This window comes from Talpa occidentalis, unplaced genomic scaffold, assembly GCF_014898055.3.
Source record: "Talpa occidentalis isolate TD23 unplaced genomic scaffold, MPIMG_talOcc4v2.1 talOcc4.4, whole genome shotgun sequence".
Lineage (NCBI taxonomy): Eukaryota > Metazoa > Chordata > Mammalia > Eulipotyphla > Talpidae > Talpa > Talpa occidentalis.
In genome coordinates, this window is record NW_023604295.1 from 45508740 (window position 1) to 45527149 (window position 18410).

The 18410-nt window shown below is 43.2% G+C and overlaps 2 protein-coding genes across 4 annotated transcripts in view; one reads left to right on the forward strand and one right to left on the reverse strand.

The window, feature by feature from the left end:
- FBXO40 (F-box protein 40) overlaps positions 1–4388 on the reverse strand; it is a 79352-nt gene extending 74964 nt beyond the window's left edge. Inside the window, exon 1 of the mRNA XM_054700529.1 lies at positions 4297–4388. The gene's annotated coding sequence lies outside the window, so the exon portion shown is untranslated. The remainder of the gene's footprint in view (positions 1–4296) is intronic.
- Positions 1–18410, forward strand: part of POLQ (DNA polymerase theta) — a 78757-nt gene that overhangs the window by 38435 nt on the left and 21912 nt on the right. The window contains exon 20 of one of the 3 annotated variants that reach the window (XR_008553861.1): positions 504–650. The exons of 1 other annotated variant lie outside the window; for it this stretch is intronic. Coding sequence is in view for 1 of the 2 variants with exons in the window: in XM_037525468.2 (XP_037381365.1) it covers positions 15639–15832 (194 nt within the window). In the remaining variant the exon portion in view is untranslated. Of the gene's footprint in view, positions 1–503; positions 651–15638; positions 15833–18410 lie in introns of all 3 variants that reach the window. One more of the 3 variants, XM_037525468.2, reaches the window with a different exon arrangement.

The window sequence follows — 18410 nt, forward strand, 5'->3', positions numbered from 1 at the left end:
TGCAAGGGGTTAAGCACCGCACTGTGAAGGTGTCCGCAACCTCTGCAGCACTGAGTTCGATTCCCGGCTGGCCAGGGAGCAACCCAAATGGTGAGGCAACTCCCCTCAGCAGTATATTTCAGTAGATCTGCCTGTTCTGTTCCCCACTCTGTCTCTGGTGAAGCCTCTCACCCCCTGCATCTCTGGCCTGTACCCCAGCTCTTGTATGCATAAATAAATAAATCTTTAAAAAATAATAAAAATAAACTTAAAAAAGAAAGTAGCCATAGGCAATGTAAAAACAAGTGTGCCAGTAAAGCTTTATTTATAAAAAACAGGCTTCTGTCTAGCTTGCAATAACTTGCCTACCTGAACATCTACTGTAATGAAGAGAATTTTAGTACCATTATTTATTGCTAATTTCATATTTGAACTTTATCAAATGATTTTTATTTGTACTTAAAAGCTTATCTTTCTTAAAAAAGTAAGTTATTTTCTTTTTGGAACTGTTATTTTTTCAACAGATGATATTCATACAGATCATTTTTCCCCTCCTGAATAATAACATGAATTTATTGGATAGTCTGTTGATCCAGATTGAGTATCTTGACTTCAGAGAACATAACTAATGCTTATGGCAGAAGTGATGTAGAACTTGACTTCAGTGTGAGGTATAAACTATGAATTTATTGCTGATTAATAAATATTAAAAATGACATTCTGGTGAATTCACTAGGATTTGAATCTATGAACCTAGACTGTTTGAATTATTAATGAGGCTAATAATTGACAGGCTCCTGAATCTCTAAATCTGGTTCATGAAATGTTAAATATTAAATGAGATAATCAAGGGCCAATCTGCCAGAGTAGGTGCTCACTTTTGCATTTCTATTATTTTTATTGCTAACTGGAGTCCTCTGTACTTGTGGTAAGTTTCTCCCAGCATCACTGAGGTAGAATAATACACAGACCAGAATAATTTATTTGTTCAAATGTTAACTTGCTTAAGTGATATTAATTAGCAGCTTTGGAATATAGATTCTATAGTATTTTAATTTCATCCTCTCCAAGTTAATCCTACGCATGCCCAAGTATGGTAGTCCATGGCACACATGCCCCAGGACTGCTGCAATCATGGGCTGTATTGCCGAATGGACACAGCTTTTTCCCCTCAGTCTATCTAGTCTGTTCTGTATCTAGAATAGGTATAACAGATAGTCAGTGTAGTTTGTGGCAACTACTAATTGATGATAATGTAATTTGTGGCAACTGCTAGTTGATGATAGTGATATGTCTTTTACATTTTATAGAAATTTATCGCATATTATTAGAATTATAAGCTTTCAGTTCCTTTGGGGGACTATTAACTAAAGACAGGCTGTTACATATATAATAAAACAATAGTTTTTCCTTTCCAGAAAAGCACAGGAAATTATCTGGATTTATTACTTTTTACTTTCATAATTTCAGTGTGCATTGAAAATTTTCAAAAATAGGTGATGAGATGTTAAATGCATTCTTGTACAGTGCTAAGTCTTATTCAGAGAATCAGTGGAATGAAAGTACATGATATAAGGGAGGTTTGGGGGGGAAAAAGCGGATAGCCCTAAGTTTTATTTGGAAATAATTATTTCGGGATGTGTTTATCTTAATGGTCTCCATTTTTTCACCTTTATTTTCCCCTTGTGTTCTTTCCTGCTGGGTGGGTATTCTGGCAGATGATTTTCTCCCAGTAGAGAACTCATTTTTATTTAGGTGTTAATGTAACAATGTGACTTTGCTTAACATAACCTAATACATAGTATCCTGTTCTTTTCTCATGGATTAACTAAATCTTTTCTAAAGTGTTTGAACATAATGAGATGATTTTCTAGGTATGGAGTAAGTTGACTTCCATTTTTAAAAGTACCTCAGCTTCACAGATTTATATTAAGTTATGATCTTTCCTTCATGGACACTGTCATCATAGGTCCATGTATGGTCCTCTTTTTATTCATTACTTAAATCTACCAACTGTGGGGCCTCCATGGTGGCCTGGGTGTTAAGTCTCAGCGCTACCACCATGAAGGCCCACCTTGACAGCCCGAGTTTGATCCAGGCCAGGGAGCAAACTACATATGGTGCAGCAGACCGTTCCTTTCTTGCCTGCTGCTCCCTTCTCTGTCTCTGATGAATCCTCTCACACACACCCCTCACACCTGTGGCCTACACCCCAGTTCTTCTACACAAAAATAAAATCTTACATACATCAACACATCGATAACTGTAAATACACTAGTAGCTACCTATGTGTTTCTACTTTATTGTACATCTAAAATTTTATTACTCCCATTTTAATTTGAATTTTTTTTAAAAGATTTATTTATTTGTACAAGAACCGGGGGTACAGGCCAGATTCGCGGGAGGGTGAGAGGATTCACCAGAGACAGAGCGGGGAACAGAGCAGGCAGATCAACAGAAATACACTGCTGAGGGGAGCAGCGGGCGCGACAGGAGAGGTCTGCGTCGCCATGTGGGACTGACCCTCACCAGCCGGCGGAGATCGAACCAACACTGCAGAGGCTGCTGACAGCTTCACAGCACTGAGCTCAACTGCCTGTGCCACCAGGGGAGGCCCTAAGTTGAATTTTTTAACTTAAAAATATGTTTGCTATATTTTCTTTTAATTCCAAATGATATTTTGAGTTTTGCTTGTTTTTTTTAATCAGAACCATTGTCACACTAGGATTTGCTTTTCTTGCTCAGCATCGTGTTAGTGAAGTTGTGTCTATTTTTGTAGGTATCTATAGTTTATTCTTTTACTGAGGGGTAACACATCACTCTGCGTATGCCAAAATATTTTTTATCTGTTTTCTGCTGCAGGCATTTGGGTTATTTCTAGTCTTTTTTTCTTGTTTTGCTAAATGATGTAGAATTAGCCTATAAACTTTGGGAATATTTTTAAATCCTACTTTTATTTCTTTAATAACTATAAAAGAGTTCAAGTGTATTTTTTTTTTTTTTTTGTGGGGCCCTCGCCAGTGGCTGGGGAACGAACCAACACCACAGAGGCTGCGGGCAGCCTTGTAGCCCACAGAGCTCAACCGCTGCGCCACCAGGGAAGGCCCTATTCAAGTGTACCTTTTAAATTATGCCTAGATGAGTTATGTGCTTTTAAATAACTTAGTTTTGAACGTGTTTGATGATCCAGATTCTAACTATCAATTCCAATGTGTGGAGAGGAGGAGGGAGCTTTCCTGCCCCCTCCCTATTTTCTCATACAGCAGCAGGGCATTTGAAAATTCAACTCAATTCTGACACTGTTTTCAGCAAAGGTTCTACAGGTAAAGGTTCAGTCCCACTTCACATGCTAGTTGCAAGCCCAGGTTATTATTACCTGTACTTCTGACTGACTGGCTATAAACCAGATTTGCTGGAATGGCTCTCAGAACTCAGGAAACTCATTTACTCACTAGATTGCTGATTCAGTACAAAGAATATTAAAAGATACAAATCAACAGCAAGGTGAAAAGATGCAAAGAGCAACATCCTGATCAAAGGAGCTCTGTCCTCTTGAAGCCTGGGTACAACACAGTAGCAGAATGACTGATGGCTTGGCCATTGGTGATTGGTTCAACCTCTAGCCCCTCTCCTCCCTAGAAATCAGGAGGCAGGACTGAAGGTTCCAACCTCTATTCAAGGTTGGTTCCCCTGGCAACCAGCCCAACCTTAGGTGCTTTCTAAAAGTCATCTTCATTAGCATAAACCCAGTTGTGCTTTGAATAACAAGATAACCACTTTTATGGCCCTGAAGGGCTTTCTGGAACTGAGGATGGAGACCAAACTTTAGGTCAGGAGAACTCTCCTTTGCTCTTCTCACTAAGGATGTTGGAAGGGTTTTGGGGGCTGTGAGTCAAGAACTGTGGATGAAGAAGTATTTATGAGAAATGTATTTTGGTCATTTGAGAAATATATACGTGGCTGTTACTTGGAGAAGCTTGTGTGCAGTAGGGGTAAAACTCCAGGAGGGGAATGGAAGAGGATGATCCAATTGGCATATCCTCACTGATGAGCTTACGCCTGTAGTAGATGACCCAAAAGCAGGCACAGTGTAAAACTGTAATTTTATTTACACAAGAAGTGAGAAATAGAAATTATATGCTGGGACATGGCCAGATACCATCTGTCCTATCCCAGACAGCGTCTGCTGAGCAGAGATGGACCAAGCAAGGTCCAAGCAATATGTGGCAAACTGGCAGCTTCTCCAGACAATCCTCCTCACCAGATTTAACTGCCAAACCCCCAGGAGTTTATATAGTTAAAAATTCATCAATTTACCTGGTCAAAGTCCCCAGCAGTGCAACTGCTCCAAAAGCCTAGCAGCCCTACAGAAGATTCAGCTCCGCCCTTATTTCCCATCAACCCCTGCTCATGGAGGTAGAGTGTTATAAGCTCCACATTCTACACCATGGAGTTGATATTAGGGGCTCCAGTCTAGAAAGCCCCACCTTCTGCCATCACATTGGGTGTGATTGCCACCCACTGGCTGGGAGGTTGCTCCTCATAGTTCCTTACAGGTATAGATTTAAAGAAACTCATTTGCTCTATAAAGCTATTACAAACATTAATATTCTTTTGCTAATTTAATTCCTTTCCCTACTTCATCAATTCAGTTAACTTGGAATCCAGAAATAACTGAAGCATTTCCAAGAGTAATGACCCCCTAGTCCTTAACAACTGGCATATGGGCAAGGGCAGATTCTGTTGGAATTACAGAGTTCTTACTGGTTTTTTCTGCAATGAAACTGAATTATACCAAGACAAAATTGTGATATGGTGTAATATGGACCTTGCTGGTAAGGTTCAGTTACCTCATGTGAATAAGTCTAATGAAAATACTGATATTGATGATCAAGTGTACTGGAAGATTAAATTAAAACCTCACTATGTTAACATCTATGGAAAATGACTGGCCTGAGGAACTGAATCTAGCTGCTCAGTAGCTAATTGAGCTTTACACAAATTTATTATAATGCACAAGTAGCGGTTGATGAAGCAGGGAAAGAGGAATTAAACTAGTGAAATAATGTTAATATGTTTGTAATGACTTTATAGAGCAAATGAGTCAGTTATTAAGGACTAGGGGATCAGGCCTCCCCGGTGGCTCAGCGGTTGAGTGCTGGATTGCGAAGCTGCCCGCAGCCTCTGCAGCACTGGTTCGATCCCTGGCTGCCGGGCGAGGGTCCCACATGGTGCGCAGACCTCTCCTGCTGCCCACTGCTCCCCTCAGCAGTGTACTTCGTCGGTCTGCCTGTTTTGTTCCCCACTCTGGCTTTGGTGAATTCTCTCACCCTTCCGTACTTCTGACTGCACCCAATGCATGTATAAATAAACAAATAAATAAATCTTTTAAAAAATTAAAAAAAAAAAGGACTAGGAGATTGTTACTATTGGACATGCTAAGGTTATTTCTGGATTCCAAGTTAACTGGGAATAAAGGCGATCACTCTGCCTCATCTCAGAGGCTTCTGCTAGAGACTGCTTTCTATTATGTGTTGTAGAAAGGCCCATCTCCCTCCTAAATACAATTTAAAATAGTTGCTATTCCTACTAACTGCAGAATAGGACATGTTTTATTTCAAACTACTCTGGCAGAGGAATCATGGTACATCTACATAAATTATAAGTGCCCTCAGAGAACCTACTTAAATGTGAAGGGCCGTAACATTCTTATAGGCTGTGCCCCTTGCTTTTGCTGCTAGTGATGTTGATGGATTACTGCTCCCTATCATGGGTGACAATATTGTTATTGAGCAACCCCCATACAAACGGGTTGCCTGACTGTGGGTCCTCACCTGCGCGCTTAAAGGGACTTAATACTCTACTGCAGGCACACACAAAAGGTTAATAAAAGGTTTATTTACAAGGGAAGGGCAAATGAGGAAATGTACAGCTCAGGGAGAAAAGTGGGAGATAAAGTCTTAAATATGTCCTACCTGATCCACCGGATCTGGAATGACAAATGGCAATCTGAGAGCTGGTCGTGAGCCGCTGGCCGTGAGCCACCAGCCGTGAAGCCAGGAGGCAAGAGAGAGAGAGAGAGACCCCAAGACCCACATGTTTGGTTTTTATACCAAACCTGGTTGCTTAACTCCACCCTCAGGTCCCAGACACCCTCCCTTTGGTGGTGATGGGATTTGTCTTTCCCAGTGTCTTGATGGCTTTGGTTTGGGGTGGGGGTGGAGTCCACGAAGCCTGTATGGGATTAGCTCAGAACATCCTTTCCCCCTAACAATATGACTACCCAGAAATAAAAGATTTCTCATCCTGTTACCCTCTTTTCCCAGGCATACATTTCTGTGAGCCAGAGCCTTTGTAGGAAATAACACTGTTTTCATATCAACTTACCCTTCCTGATCCAGAAAAGCCCTTGCATCCGCCTTGTTTTTCCCTGTGGTAAAGTAAGAATTGTCAGTTGGTGTCCTTTCAGTGGATAATGGCGACTTCAGTTGGAAGCTGCAAGGCTATTAAAAGCTTAAGGATAAGTTTAGCGTTTATGATGGGGGACCCCTTGGTGGAAAGGAACCCCCTTTCCTGCCAAATCGCAGCATGACTGTGAGCAATAAGGAAGGCATATTTTGAATTTATATAGATGTTGACTTTCTTATGTTTGCTGAGGGTAAGGTCCCTGGTTAAGTGTTATGAGTTTTGTCTTTTGGGAGGTGGTTCTTCCAGGCAGTTTTTCTGTGTTGATTACCTCATCGATGGTAACAGTGGCCTAGGTGGCCCTCCGCTGACCGCGTGCATCTTCACAAGAGCTGCCAGTCTACAAACACAGGAGGCATCTGACAAAGGAGAGTTTGCGTATCTTCCAGGATTTCAGGACAGAAATGGGCGGCAGAAAGGGGACCAGAGACAGGCAGGAGAGTGGCTGGGTTGAGAGAATTAGACTGAGTGAGACTCACTAGAGGGTTTTCGATAAAGAATATACGGAAATTTTGTAAGCAGGAAGGAGTAAGAGTGGAGAGCGAGCGGCGAGACAGGAGGTCCTGAAGGCGGTGAGGGAATGTACTTGGGTGGGTCTTTTTAGAGTAAGTTTGAGGGATTTTTGGGTGAGTTGGGCTGCCACTGCCAGGGCTCTAGGGCAGGGTTGCCAGCCCCTGACAGTGGAATCCATCTGCTTGGAGAGATAAGCGACAGGACGCAGAGCTGGGCTCAGGCTGGGAAAGGACACCTGCCGCCATACCCCGACGTTCGGCTGTGAACAGGAGCAAAGGCTTTTCTGGATCAGGAAGGGTAAGGACAGGTGTCTTCAGAAGGATATGTGTGACCCTGCGGACTCTCCGGGGGATTGGAGAGGTCCTTCAGGGAGGCTTTTGCTGTATCATACAGTGGCTTGGCTAAGGAAGCAAAATTAGGGATACAGTGTCAGAAGAATCCAACCAAACCTAGGAAAGAAAGGATTTGTTTTGTCGATTCAGAGGAGGGAAGGTCCTGGATGGCCTGTTTGTGGTCCACTGTCAGCTGTTTGGAGGAAGGAGTTAGTCAAAGACCCAGATAGATGACTATGGGAACTGAAAGTTGAGCTTTGGATGGGGAGACAGTATTCTTTGGAGCACAGGAAGCTGAGGAGTTGTGCAGTGTGTTGCTGAGACAGTGGCAGAGAAGGACAGCAGAGGAGGAGGTCAGCAACACACTGGAGGAGAGTGCTGGGTGGAGTATGACATGTCGAGAGATCACTGGCTAATGCCTGACCAAACAGATGAGGGCTGTCCCGGAAACCCTGAGGCAGGACTGTCCAGGCCAGTTGCTGGGAGGTGTGTGTCCGGATTTTCCCAAGTAAAAGCGAATAGTAAGTAACATTGAGGATCCAGAGGGATGGTAAAAAAATAATACCTTTGAGGTGAAGTACAGAGAAGTGTGTGGTAGGAGACGGTATATGAACTAGAAGGGTGTAGGGGTTTGGCACTACAGGATGGATAGGCACCACTACTTCGTTAATAAGGCGAAGGTCTTGACCTAAGGGATAAGAACCATCAGGCTTTTTAATGGAGAGAATGGGAGTATTACAGGGCGAGTTGATAGGAGTAAGGAGTCCCTTTCCCAGGAGTCGTTGGCTGATGGGTTTGAGACCCTGACGGTGTATGAGGGAAATTGGAAACTGGGGGTGAGAGGGAAAAGAAGAGGGATCCTTATGGCGAATGAGGACTGGGGTATGATGGGTGGCAACAATCAGGATAGAGATATTCCAGAACATGGGGTTGACAGTGGAAGGAGACAGCGGGTAGTCCTGAGAAGGATTAGGAGATGTTTGGAGTCGTGGGAGGATGAGAGCAGCACTAGGGTGTTGGAACCATGAGAGAGCAGCCCTGAGTTTGGTCAGGAGGTCGCGACCCAGGAGTGGTGTGGGGCAAGAAGGCTTGACTAGGAAAGAGCGAACCAGTGGTCCTGAGCTGAGAAGGAAGGCTGTCAACTCCCGTAACCGAGGGCTGAGAAGGACAAACTTGACCGGATTAGGAGGGGAGGACAGAGAAGGCAGCCCCCGTGTCAACCAGAAAGGAGATGTACTTACCTGCTACCTTGACCGTTACCCTGGGCTCCTCAAAGGTTATCGGAGTTGATAAGTCTGGGCCTCTTTAGTCCTCAGCCGCCAAACCCAAGACCGTCGGTGGCAAGAGTTGCAGGGACTGGAAGGACTGGCCCACCACAGCCAGTGACCCTGGACGTTGAAGATGAGGCACGGTCCTGGCGGAGGGCGGGGGGTGGGGCATTGTCTGGACCAGTGTTCTTGGCCACATTTGAAGCAGGCTTCGGCGGCGGTCGGTTGGTTGGGGCCCATGGGGCCCATTGTCGTCCTCTGTTGGGCAGCAGGCGCTGCGGTCGTTGGAGGAGCAGGGCCTGGCGGTCTCAAGGCAGCTACTGGGGCCTGAGCTTGAAGCTCAGCCTTCTGGCGACTGCGGAGTTCCCTCTCTGCCCTGTCCTGTTCCTCCCGGTTGTTAAATAATTTAAAGGCCATTTTCAGCAGATCCTGGATAGGGGTTTGAGGACCATCCTCAGCCTTTGGAAGTCAGGAGGGTTTTTTTTTTTTTTTTTTTTTTGAGGAAGACTGGGTAATTTTTCAGAACTTATGAAAGTTTATAGGTTTAGGCGCTGCCGGTTGGAGACCAGCTAGGGGACAGGTCAGAGGTCAGGGTGGAAGAGAAGATAACATGTAATTATGACATGTAAGGTCATAAGCTAAGGTAAGATAATGAAATTTAGGTGTAGGTAGTGGGATAGTTTGTGAAAGAGCCAAGATGCTTTTCAAGTTGGGAGAGATCAGACAGAGAAAGGAACATGGACTCTAACTCCTCCTTCAGTCCCACCCACTTACCTGCGGGGAGGGAGAAGAGGATTAGCAGGGATAGGGTGTGGCAGCTGGGAGGTGAAAAGAAAGTGGGGGAGGGGCTGGATTGGGGAGCTGGAGGAGGTGAAGACTGAGAATTTAGAGGATTAGAGAATGCAGAAGAGGGGTCTGGAGAGGGCAAAGAGAGAGAGGAGTCTCGAGACTTAGACTTAGAAAGTACAGCAGGTTTTCAGGAGGGAGGGAAGGGGCGGAGCGCAAGAGAAAGACAGCCTGGCCCTAAGGATCTCTGACCATTTTCCATTGCCGTGACAGAATTGTTTAGGTCTGTAAGGACCGAGAAGTCAAAAGTGCCATGTTTGGGCCAGTGGGAGCCATTGTCCAATTGATACTGAGGCACGTAGTGTTGCAGTGAAAGACCAGACGCTTAGGGCATTATCTGTTGCAGTAAAAGACGAGACGCTTAGGGCGTTATGTGGCCTTAGTCCCAACGGACCGAGGTTTGAGAGAAGGCATCCCAGTGGAGTGGCCAGAATTTGGCTTGGAATTTGCAGACCCCATGACTAAGTCGGCTCCTTTCCCAACTAACGGGAGCACAGAGTCAGGACGCAGCGTCCCACGAACCTGAACTGGCCGTCGGGAGCACAGGCCCCGAATCGCGGCGTCCCCCGATTCGGTCCTGGCCTTCGGAACAGAGGCAGACAAGCGAGGGGGACGTCTCCACCGCTCGGTTGCGCCTAGGATTCGGGCACCTAGTCTGGAAGGGCGTCCCCAGATCCAGGGTCTAGGTGTATGGGAGTTGGCTGACGTGGGCCCACGGTTTACGGAACAGCCAACCAAGGTAGGGGGTCAGGAGAGGAGCCGAATAGCCAGAGGTGAGGGCCTCCCAGCAAGGAGGGTCAGGCAGTGACTTACCCCAAGGATTAAGGCCGGTGGTGGGTGTGTGAGATGTCTGCAATGGAGAGGAGAAGTCCCAGGGACGAGAAGGCGGCCCCGGCGCCAGGGGACACGGCCTTCCCGGGTTTGCGGCACCAAGATGAAAGGTTCGGCGCGGTAAAGAAAAGGAGAGCCAGGCTACATTTCTCAAAGGGAGGGAAAGTTAATTGCGCCCCGGGCGGACCTCACAGACCCAAGGCGGGGGTCAGTGGAGTCGCGCCATTGTTAGGGGGAAGCAGGGTTTTATAGGGCGAGGAGAGGTCAGGTGGGTAGTTGGGCTCAAACGGCGGGAAAAGTTTGTAGGGCAGGTAGAGGTTCTTTGTCTGAGATGAGACTCGTAGTGGGAGGCTCATTGTCTGAGTCCTCCAGGAAGGTATCCGCATTCCTGCCCCCCCAGGTGGGCTTCCTGGTTGGCTCCTGCATTCTGGCTTCCTGCATGGACCTTTCACTTCTGTTGAACAAACTGTAGGATCGATAGATCCCCTCCAATTCTGGGTACCAATAGCAAGTCTGGATTGTGACTTGCATTTCTGACTGACTGGCTATAAACCAGAAATGCCCTTGACCCCTTCCATGAGTTCTATGAATTTGCTGGAATGGCTCACAGAATTCAGGAAACTCATTTACTCACCAGATTGCCGATTTAGTATAAAGAATACTAAAGGACAAATGAACAGCAAGTTGAAGAGATGCACAGAGAAACACCCTGATCAAAGGAGCTCTGTCCACCTGAAGCTTGGGTACAACACAGTAGCAGATTGACTGACTGCTTGGCCAGTGGTGATTCCTTCAACCTCTAGCCCCTCTCCTCCCTAGAAATCAAGGGGTGGGGCAGAAGGTCCCAGCCTCATTCAAGCCTCTAATCCCCTGGCAACCAGCCCAACCTTAGGTGCTTTCCAAAGTCATCTTCATTAACATAAACCCAGTTGTGGTGTAAAGGGACTTGCTTTGAATAACAAGATAACCACTTTGCTTTTATGACCCTGAAGGGCTTTCAGGAACTGAGAATGGAGACCAAACTTTAGGTCGGGAGATGCCTCCTTTGCTCTTCTCACTAAGGATTTTGGAAGGACTTTGGGGGCTAAATCAAGAACTGTGCATGAAGAAGTGTTATAGAGCAACCCCGATATTAAACGGGTTCCTGGCTGTGGGTCCTCACCCGCGCGCTTTAAAGGGACTTATGAATACTCTACTACAGACACATACAAAAGGGTTAATAAAAGGTTTATTTACAAGAGAAAAAGAAATAAGGAAAATGTACAACTCAGGGAGAAAATAGGGAAATAAAGTCTTTAATGCGTCCTACCCGATCAGACGACCTGGAAACCCAAAGTCACTCTCAGAGCTGACCAGACACTGCAAGCTGGCCGAGAGCCAAAAATGGGGGATTCCCCAAAGCCCACGTGTCTGCCTTTTGTATCCACCTGGCTGCTTAACCCCACCCTCAGGTCCCAGCCACCTTCCCTTTGGTGGTGATGGGATTTGGAGTTCCCAGTGTCTTTGGCTTTGCCCTGGGGTGGGGGTGGAGTCCACAAAGCCTATATGGAATTTGCTTTGGGACATCCTTTTCCCCCTAACAGAAGTATATGTGAGAAATTTATTTTGGCCATCTGAATGACCGAATTTATTTATTATAATCACAGTATCACAATCTCTTATGTATATTTTTACATACTTTTAGATATGTAAATGCTTTTAGATAAAGGTATTGCTGATTTTTTTTCTCTTACATCTCTGATCTGTTCTCTTCCATAATATTTATTAATCTCACTAAAAGTATCCAATTTTCAGTCTTTTTAAAGAACCAAATTTTACCTTTGTTAAATAACAAAAATCTAACTAAATTAAAACAAAGATCTAATTGGTTTTATTAAAATGGACAGCATCCATGCTAGCAAGAAGGCACTGGGAAAAGCATTTAAAAGGAGAGTCTTTTATAGACAAAAGGACAAGCTAAGGAAAGAGGGACTGTTGCAGGCTCAGGTATCTTAACCGTGGGGTATGAATAAAGATTTTGTAACAGATTATCTAATTTTCCTTTGAGGAATGGAAACGTTTACCTTATTAGTGTAGACCAGAAAATTATACATTCCTAGGGGAGATTGAAACTGCAGGGGCCTTGAAACTAGGGTTATGTTCTGTATAAAGACTTGGCGAACTTAGTACAAGAGCTTCCATTTTGCACCTGTCATTTTCTTTTTAACACTTTCGGTTTTTCATATTTATTTCCTTGATTTCTATCAAAGTTGATATTCTTCTTGTTCCCTCCACTTTATTTTATAGTCCTTTTTCTAAATTTGTAAGTTTGACATGAAACACAATATTCTTAAAATCATTTCTTTTGTAATTTAGGCATTTAAGCTTATATTTCCCTCAAAGCTCTACTTTTATTTTGTTACAGGGCAGGGAGAGGTGCACCCCAGACCCCACAAACCTACCTATTTTAAATGGGTTCTGCCATCCACCGCATCAACACAAAAACATATGATACTTTAATGGGAAGGAACTTTAATACAACTAGGAAACAATACAGGAAAGGCAAAGAATCTAGTTTCTAAATCAAGCACCCAAAGTTACCCGTTCCCCTCGTGGGTAAAACTCCATCCAAATGGGATTGGCCTAGAGCAAGGCCCCAAAGCCTGCCATAAGTCTAAAGCATCTTCCAGCGGGGACCCACAGAAAAGCATCAGAAACAACCAGACAAGTCTGGAGGGGAAAGAGCAAAACCAAAATCAAGACAAAAACCGCCATTGTCACCTCCCCACAGGTCTCTCACCCACATCTGTGTCACCCAGTACACGACCAAAAGGCAAGCGCAGTTTCTTCACGCGTCTGTCTGCTCCATGTGCCTCCTCCAGGTCTCCTTCTGGCTCTCCATCCTGCTTCCTTCCTTCCCCAGTCTCCTCTGCAGCTTCTCTCTGCTCAGCTCCTTCTCCTTTTGGGTGGGGCAAGAAACCTGGAACCTCCCCCTTTCCTGAGGACCACCCTGTTACAGTTTCACAAATTTTTGTCATGTGCTGTTTACATTTTATTCTGAATATTTAAGTTTTTGATATGACACTTTTTGATTCATGAATTTTGAAGATTGGTTTTTATTTCCCAAATATTTGGAACATTTTGTATTTTTTTATTATTGTCAAACTTAATTACATTGTGATTAGAAAACATGGCTAAATAAACACATTCTTTGAAATTTTTTAGTTGTTTTATGACCTAAAACCTAAAATATTATGTAAATGTTCTTTCTATATGAACATAAGAGAATATGTACTCTTCTTAAAGGTGCATCTGTTAAGTTGGGGTTGTTTAAGTCTTCTACATCTAATTTTCCCTGTTTGGTCAATTTTAAGTATTTAGAGACCATTTCATTGTTTCAGGGATGGATATTGTCAAGATATCATTTAATAGCGTTAAAACTTCGTCTCAGCACTTCGCTTAGCTGAACAATGTTGGGAGACATAAAGTCAATTAAAAAGGGAAATTAATAGAGTTGCCATGAGAACCTGGACATGGCCACATGACCAGTAGGGGCTTATGGAACATTCCTTTAATTTCAAAGAATGTGGAAAAAGACCAGACAGAACCAGGCAAGACACCCACCTGTACAGAAGGTCCATGGAAGCCTGATGTCCCAGCAGATAAGAACATATGACATGGCAACATCAATGTTCTTTTGATTAATTGTTGCCTCACACATTTTTTTTAATTAATTAGCTTATAAACACTAGCACTGAGTGCAGTCAGAAGCATGAGAGGGTGAAAGAACCCCCCGGAGCCAGAGTGGGGAGCAGAGCAGGCAGAAGGACAAAAGTACACTGCTGAGGGGAGCAGCAGGCAGCAGGAGAGGTCTGTGCACCATGTGGGACCCTCTTTTGGTAACCAGGGATCAAAGTGGCATTGCCAAGACTGGATACCTCCACAACCCAGCACTCAACAGCTGCACCACTGGGGAGGCCTCTTGCCCAAGCTTTTAACCTACCTAACCTGAGAACCAGGTACTATCAGGGTAGACCAGAGACACAAAAGTGAGAAAACTACCAGAACATTGGGAAATAAGAATAGAGCCAAAAGGCTCTACTGTGTATAGTGAGGGTCCCAAGACTCTATTTATACTCCAGGCATCATTGATTGGTTAGGGTGACTAGTCGTGGGTGTGTCCTGATGGTGATCTAAATTAGCATAACAGATCATCAGCTCTTAGGATCATTAGCTTAATGCCCAGGTTGCTATGGCAGTCTCATCTACTCCCTTTATCCATTCAAGCCTCCCGACTTGCCTGCTGGGCAAGGAATGAGGGCTTAGTTTTTAAATTTAGTAATGATACCAGACATAAAATAAAGGGTTTTATGATTAAATAATTTTGGATTTTCAGTTAAAATTTAATGTCTTTGCATTAGATCTTCTCAGAAATTTTAATATAATTAACAGGCACCAATAAAATCCAAGAGCAATAAATAAATGCTGAAACTCATAGTCTAAAGTCTTCCTACACCATTCTTTCTTAGTGTATCTTTGAGACTAATAATCTAATGAACATGCCTGGAAAACTGACTTAGAATGACTGCTCCACTGAGAAATGGCATCAGATAGAAAATTCCTCTGTTTCTTACTTCATTCTTTCATATTTTATTCTTTGTTTGTTTTTTTTTTAAGATTTATTTATTTATGCATACAAGAATACAGGGCCAGTGGTGTGTGGGGGGTGAGGGGAGTGAAAGGATCCACCAGAGACAGAGTGGGGAACAGAACAGGCAGATTGACCGAAGTACACTGCTGAGGGGAGCAGCGGGCGAGTCAGGAGAGGTCTGATGTGCCATGTGGGCCACCTCCCTGGCCAGGGATCTAACTCCTGCTGCAGTGGCTGCGGATAGCTTCATAGGTTGCTTAGGTTGCTTCATAGGTTGCTTCATAGGTTCCCCTTTGTGGGAGGCCCTCATATTTTATTCTTTGGAAGAGCACTGGAAAATAAAAAAGCCTCCAAATAGTTCATTGTGCAAGTGTATGTTCCATGGACCAGGAATATTGACAATAATTTCAGGGAATTAACCCTTTATTGTCAGCCTACCAAATGAGATTGGCTCTCTTACCTTGCTAAGAGCAGAAGCAGAAACATTGACTTGGGAGAAATTCAGTCTCTTGTAAAGCAGACTGTTCACAAGATTGCCATTTCTACCTTCTGCATAGACAAAGATAGTAGTTTAATGCTTAGGTAGAAAGTGAAGAGTACTTTTTTCTTTCATTATTGGTTTGATAACATTGTTCAGGAAACTAGATCTTGAGGGATAGCATGGGTAGTATCTCTGGATTTTCCTGGAAAAATTCTATGTATGTTTAGGTAATGATGCTGATCTAGTTACTTCATTGGTGAATTAATGTTTTGAATTTATTTCTTTTCTTCCAGATGTTTTCTGTAAGGTGGAAATGCCCTCCCAGTACTGCTTGACCTTGTTAGAACTAAATGGAATTGGCTTTAGTACTGCAGAATGTGAAAGTCAGAAACACATAATGCAAGCCAAGCTGGATTCAATTGAGACTCAGGCCTATCAACTGGCTGGCCACACTTTTTCCTTCACCAGTTCAGATGACATTGCTGAGGTTGTATCATGGGAATAGAAAATTTAGAAAAACACTTTATATTTGAAAATGATTGGATATATTTCCTCAACATGTTTATCTAAACAACAAAGATCAGTAAAATAAGACAAATCAGAATACTTTTGAGATAGAGTATCTAGCATCTCATTAAATATTATGCCCATAATTTTGGATCCTAAAATGTATGCTTCATGAGGAGATTTCCCTGGAACAGAGGCAGTAGTCAGTAAATATTTGTTGAACGAATAATCCATCAAAGTAGTAGCACAACAGTTACAGGGGTGAAAAGGGAATTTCTCCCTGCCTCTTTGGAGTCTTGTCTGGTTGGGCTATCAAATTAACATTAGACAAATTAGGAGAAAAGAACAAATTTAATAATATATGTATGGGGAACTTTTATTGCTGTAACTTCTAAAGTAAGTGGGGTCAAAACAGGGATGTTTATCCTGAGCTAAGGAAGGGGATAGGGACTTGGAACTTTAAGGAGAAAGGAGCAGGACTAACATGATAAAAGGATCAGATGCTGTGAAATTACATGTTTACCCCGCTGTGTAGATGGGTTTCTCTGATAGATGTTTTCTTGAGATAGCACTAAATCTGGGTAATATCTCCAGTTTTCATTCTTCTAGTTAGTTAAGGAAGTGATAGAAAGTTTCTCTTGAGTCTGCAGGGTTTCAATTGACCTTAGCTCAAAGTAATCCACATGCCAAGTGACAAGTCTTAGGGAGGTTATCTGAGCATCTTGGTGAAGCCTGCTTCTCTATGAAGTTGGTGGTTTCATCAACTCTCATTCCTTTCTCACCCCAGAATCATATTTTAGAATACAAAATTATTTTTCTCAGATTTTAATAAAAAAGCAATTTTACAATTGTTTTCTTTTTTAAACCTAATTAAGATTTTTATCACCTTACATGGCTATTGATTTTATTTTCAAAGGTCAGTGTTCTAGTCTTTCTTCTCTTCACACTCCACAAGGGTGGTTAAGTTCCTATAGAGAGTTTACATATACAGGATGGGTACTTATACTTGATGACATTGAACCTCTAGTGTCTTCTAGATGTGATTCAGTAAAAAGCATATTGGTAAGTATCATAGGCTTTAGAGCCACACTTCTTGGATTTTAATCCTACCACCTTCATTTATTGACTGACTTCATGATGTTGGACCAGTACATCAACTCTTTAGAGCTCACTTTCTTCATTAGTAAGATGGATTACGATAAAAAACCTCATAGACTTATTGGGAGGAATAAATGACAAATGTTAGACTAGTGCTCACCTTATAGTAAATGCTCAATTAATGTTATGTATACTCATAGAAATACCCTTTTTTCAACCCACAGAGTTATTTCTCCTAATCATGTGGTCTATTTGTGTTGAATCCAATGATGTTTTTTTTTTGAGGGGTGTGTGTGTATGCATTTGAATTATTTAGTCTTTATGTCCTGACGCCCCTATCTAGCTCACTGCACATAAAATTACATAGGGAAATTATCAAAAATATAGAATCTCTAGATTTAAGCACAGATAGGGCAAAGGAATGAATCAATGTCCTTGTGATTCAGATGAGTATGGCATATGAGCCATAGGCCTAGACCAAATTCCAAGCTAGAGGGCCTCCCCTGGTGGCGCAGTGGTTGAGCGCTGGGTTGCGAGGCTGCCCGCAGCCTCTGAGGCGCCAGTTCGATCCCCAGCCACTGGCGAGGGTCCCACAAAAAATAAATAAATAAATAAATAAATAAATAAATAAATAAATAAATAAATTCCAAGCTAGAGTAGCTTGTTGGCTTGTTCTTAGGTCTTCATATTAGAATGGGAGTTATGTTTAAGGTAATCTAATAGTTTCACACATTGACTAATCCTTGGTGATTTGGGGTTGAATCTTTGAATTGGGAATGACATTATTAATCATCTAGGATTGCATTGCGCAGTATAGGAGCCACGAGTGACTTGTGGCTGTTTAAATTAATTAAAGTCATTTTATTTATTTATTTATTTGTTTATTTTTTAAAACATTCATTATTTATTTATTTGTTTGTTTGTTTATACATGCACTGGGTACAGTCAGAAGCTCGGGAGGGTGAGAGAATCCACCAGAGCCAGAGCGGGGAGCAGAGCAGGCAGAAGGATCGAAGTACACTGCTGAGGGGAGCAGCGGGCGGCAGGAGAGGTCTGCGCGCCATGTGGGACCCTCCTCCGGTGGCCGGGGAGCAGCTGGGGATCGAACCGGTGCTGCAGAGGCCGCAGGCAGCTTTGAAACCCAGCGCTCAACCGCTGCGCCACCGGGGAGGCCCCATTTTTTTTTTTAAATGAGTTCATTTTTCATGTCTTTTTTTTTTTTCTTCAAGATTTTTATTTATTTTTGTGTAGGAGAGCTGGGGCATAGGCCAGAGGTGCAAAGGGTGAGAAGATTCACCAGAGACAAAAGTGGGGAGCAGAACAGGCGTATCTACTGAAATACACTGCTGAGAGGAGCAGTGGTGAGATAGGAGAAGTCTGCTGTGTCATATGTGGGTTTTCTCCCTGGCCTGGATTGAATTTAGGCCATCGTGGTGGGCTGTTGCAAGGATAGCTTTAAA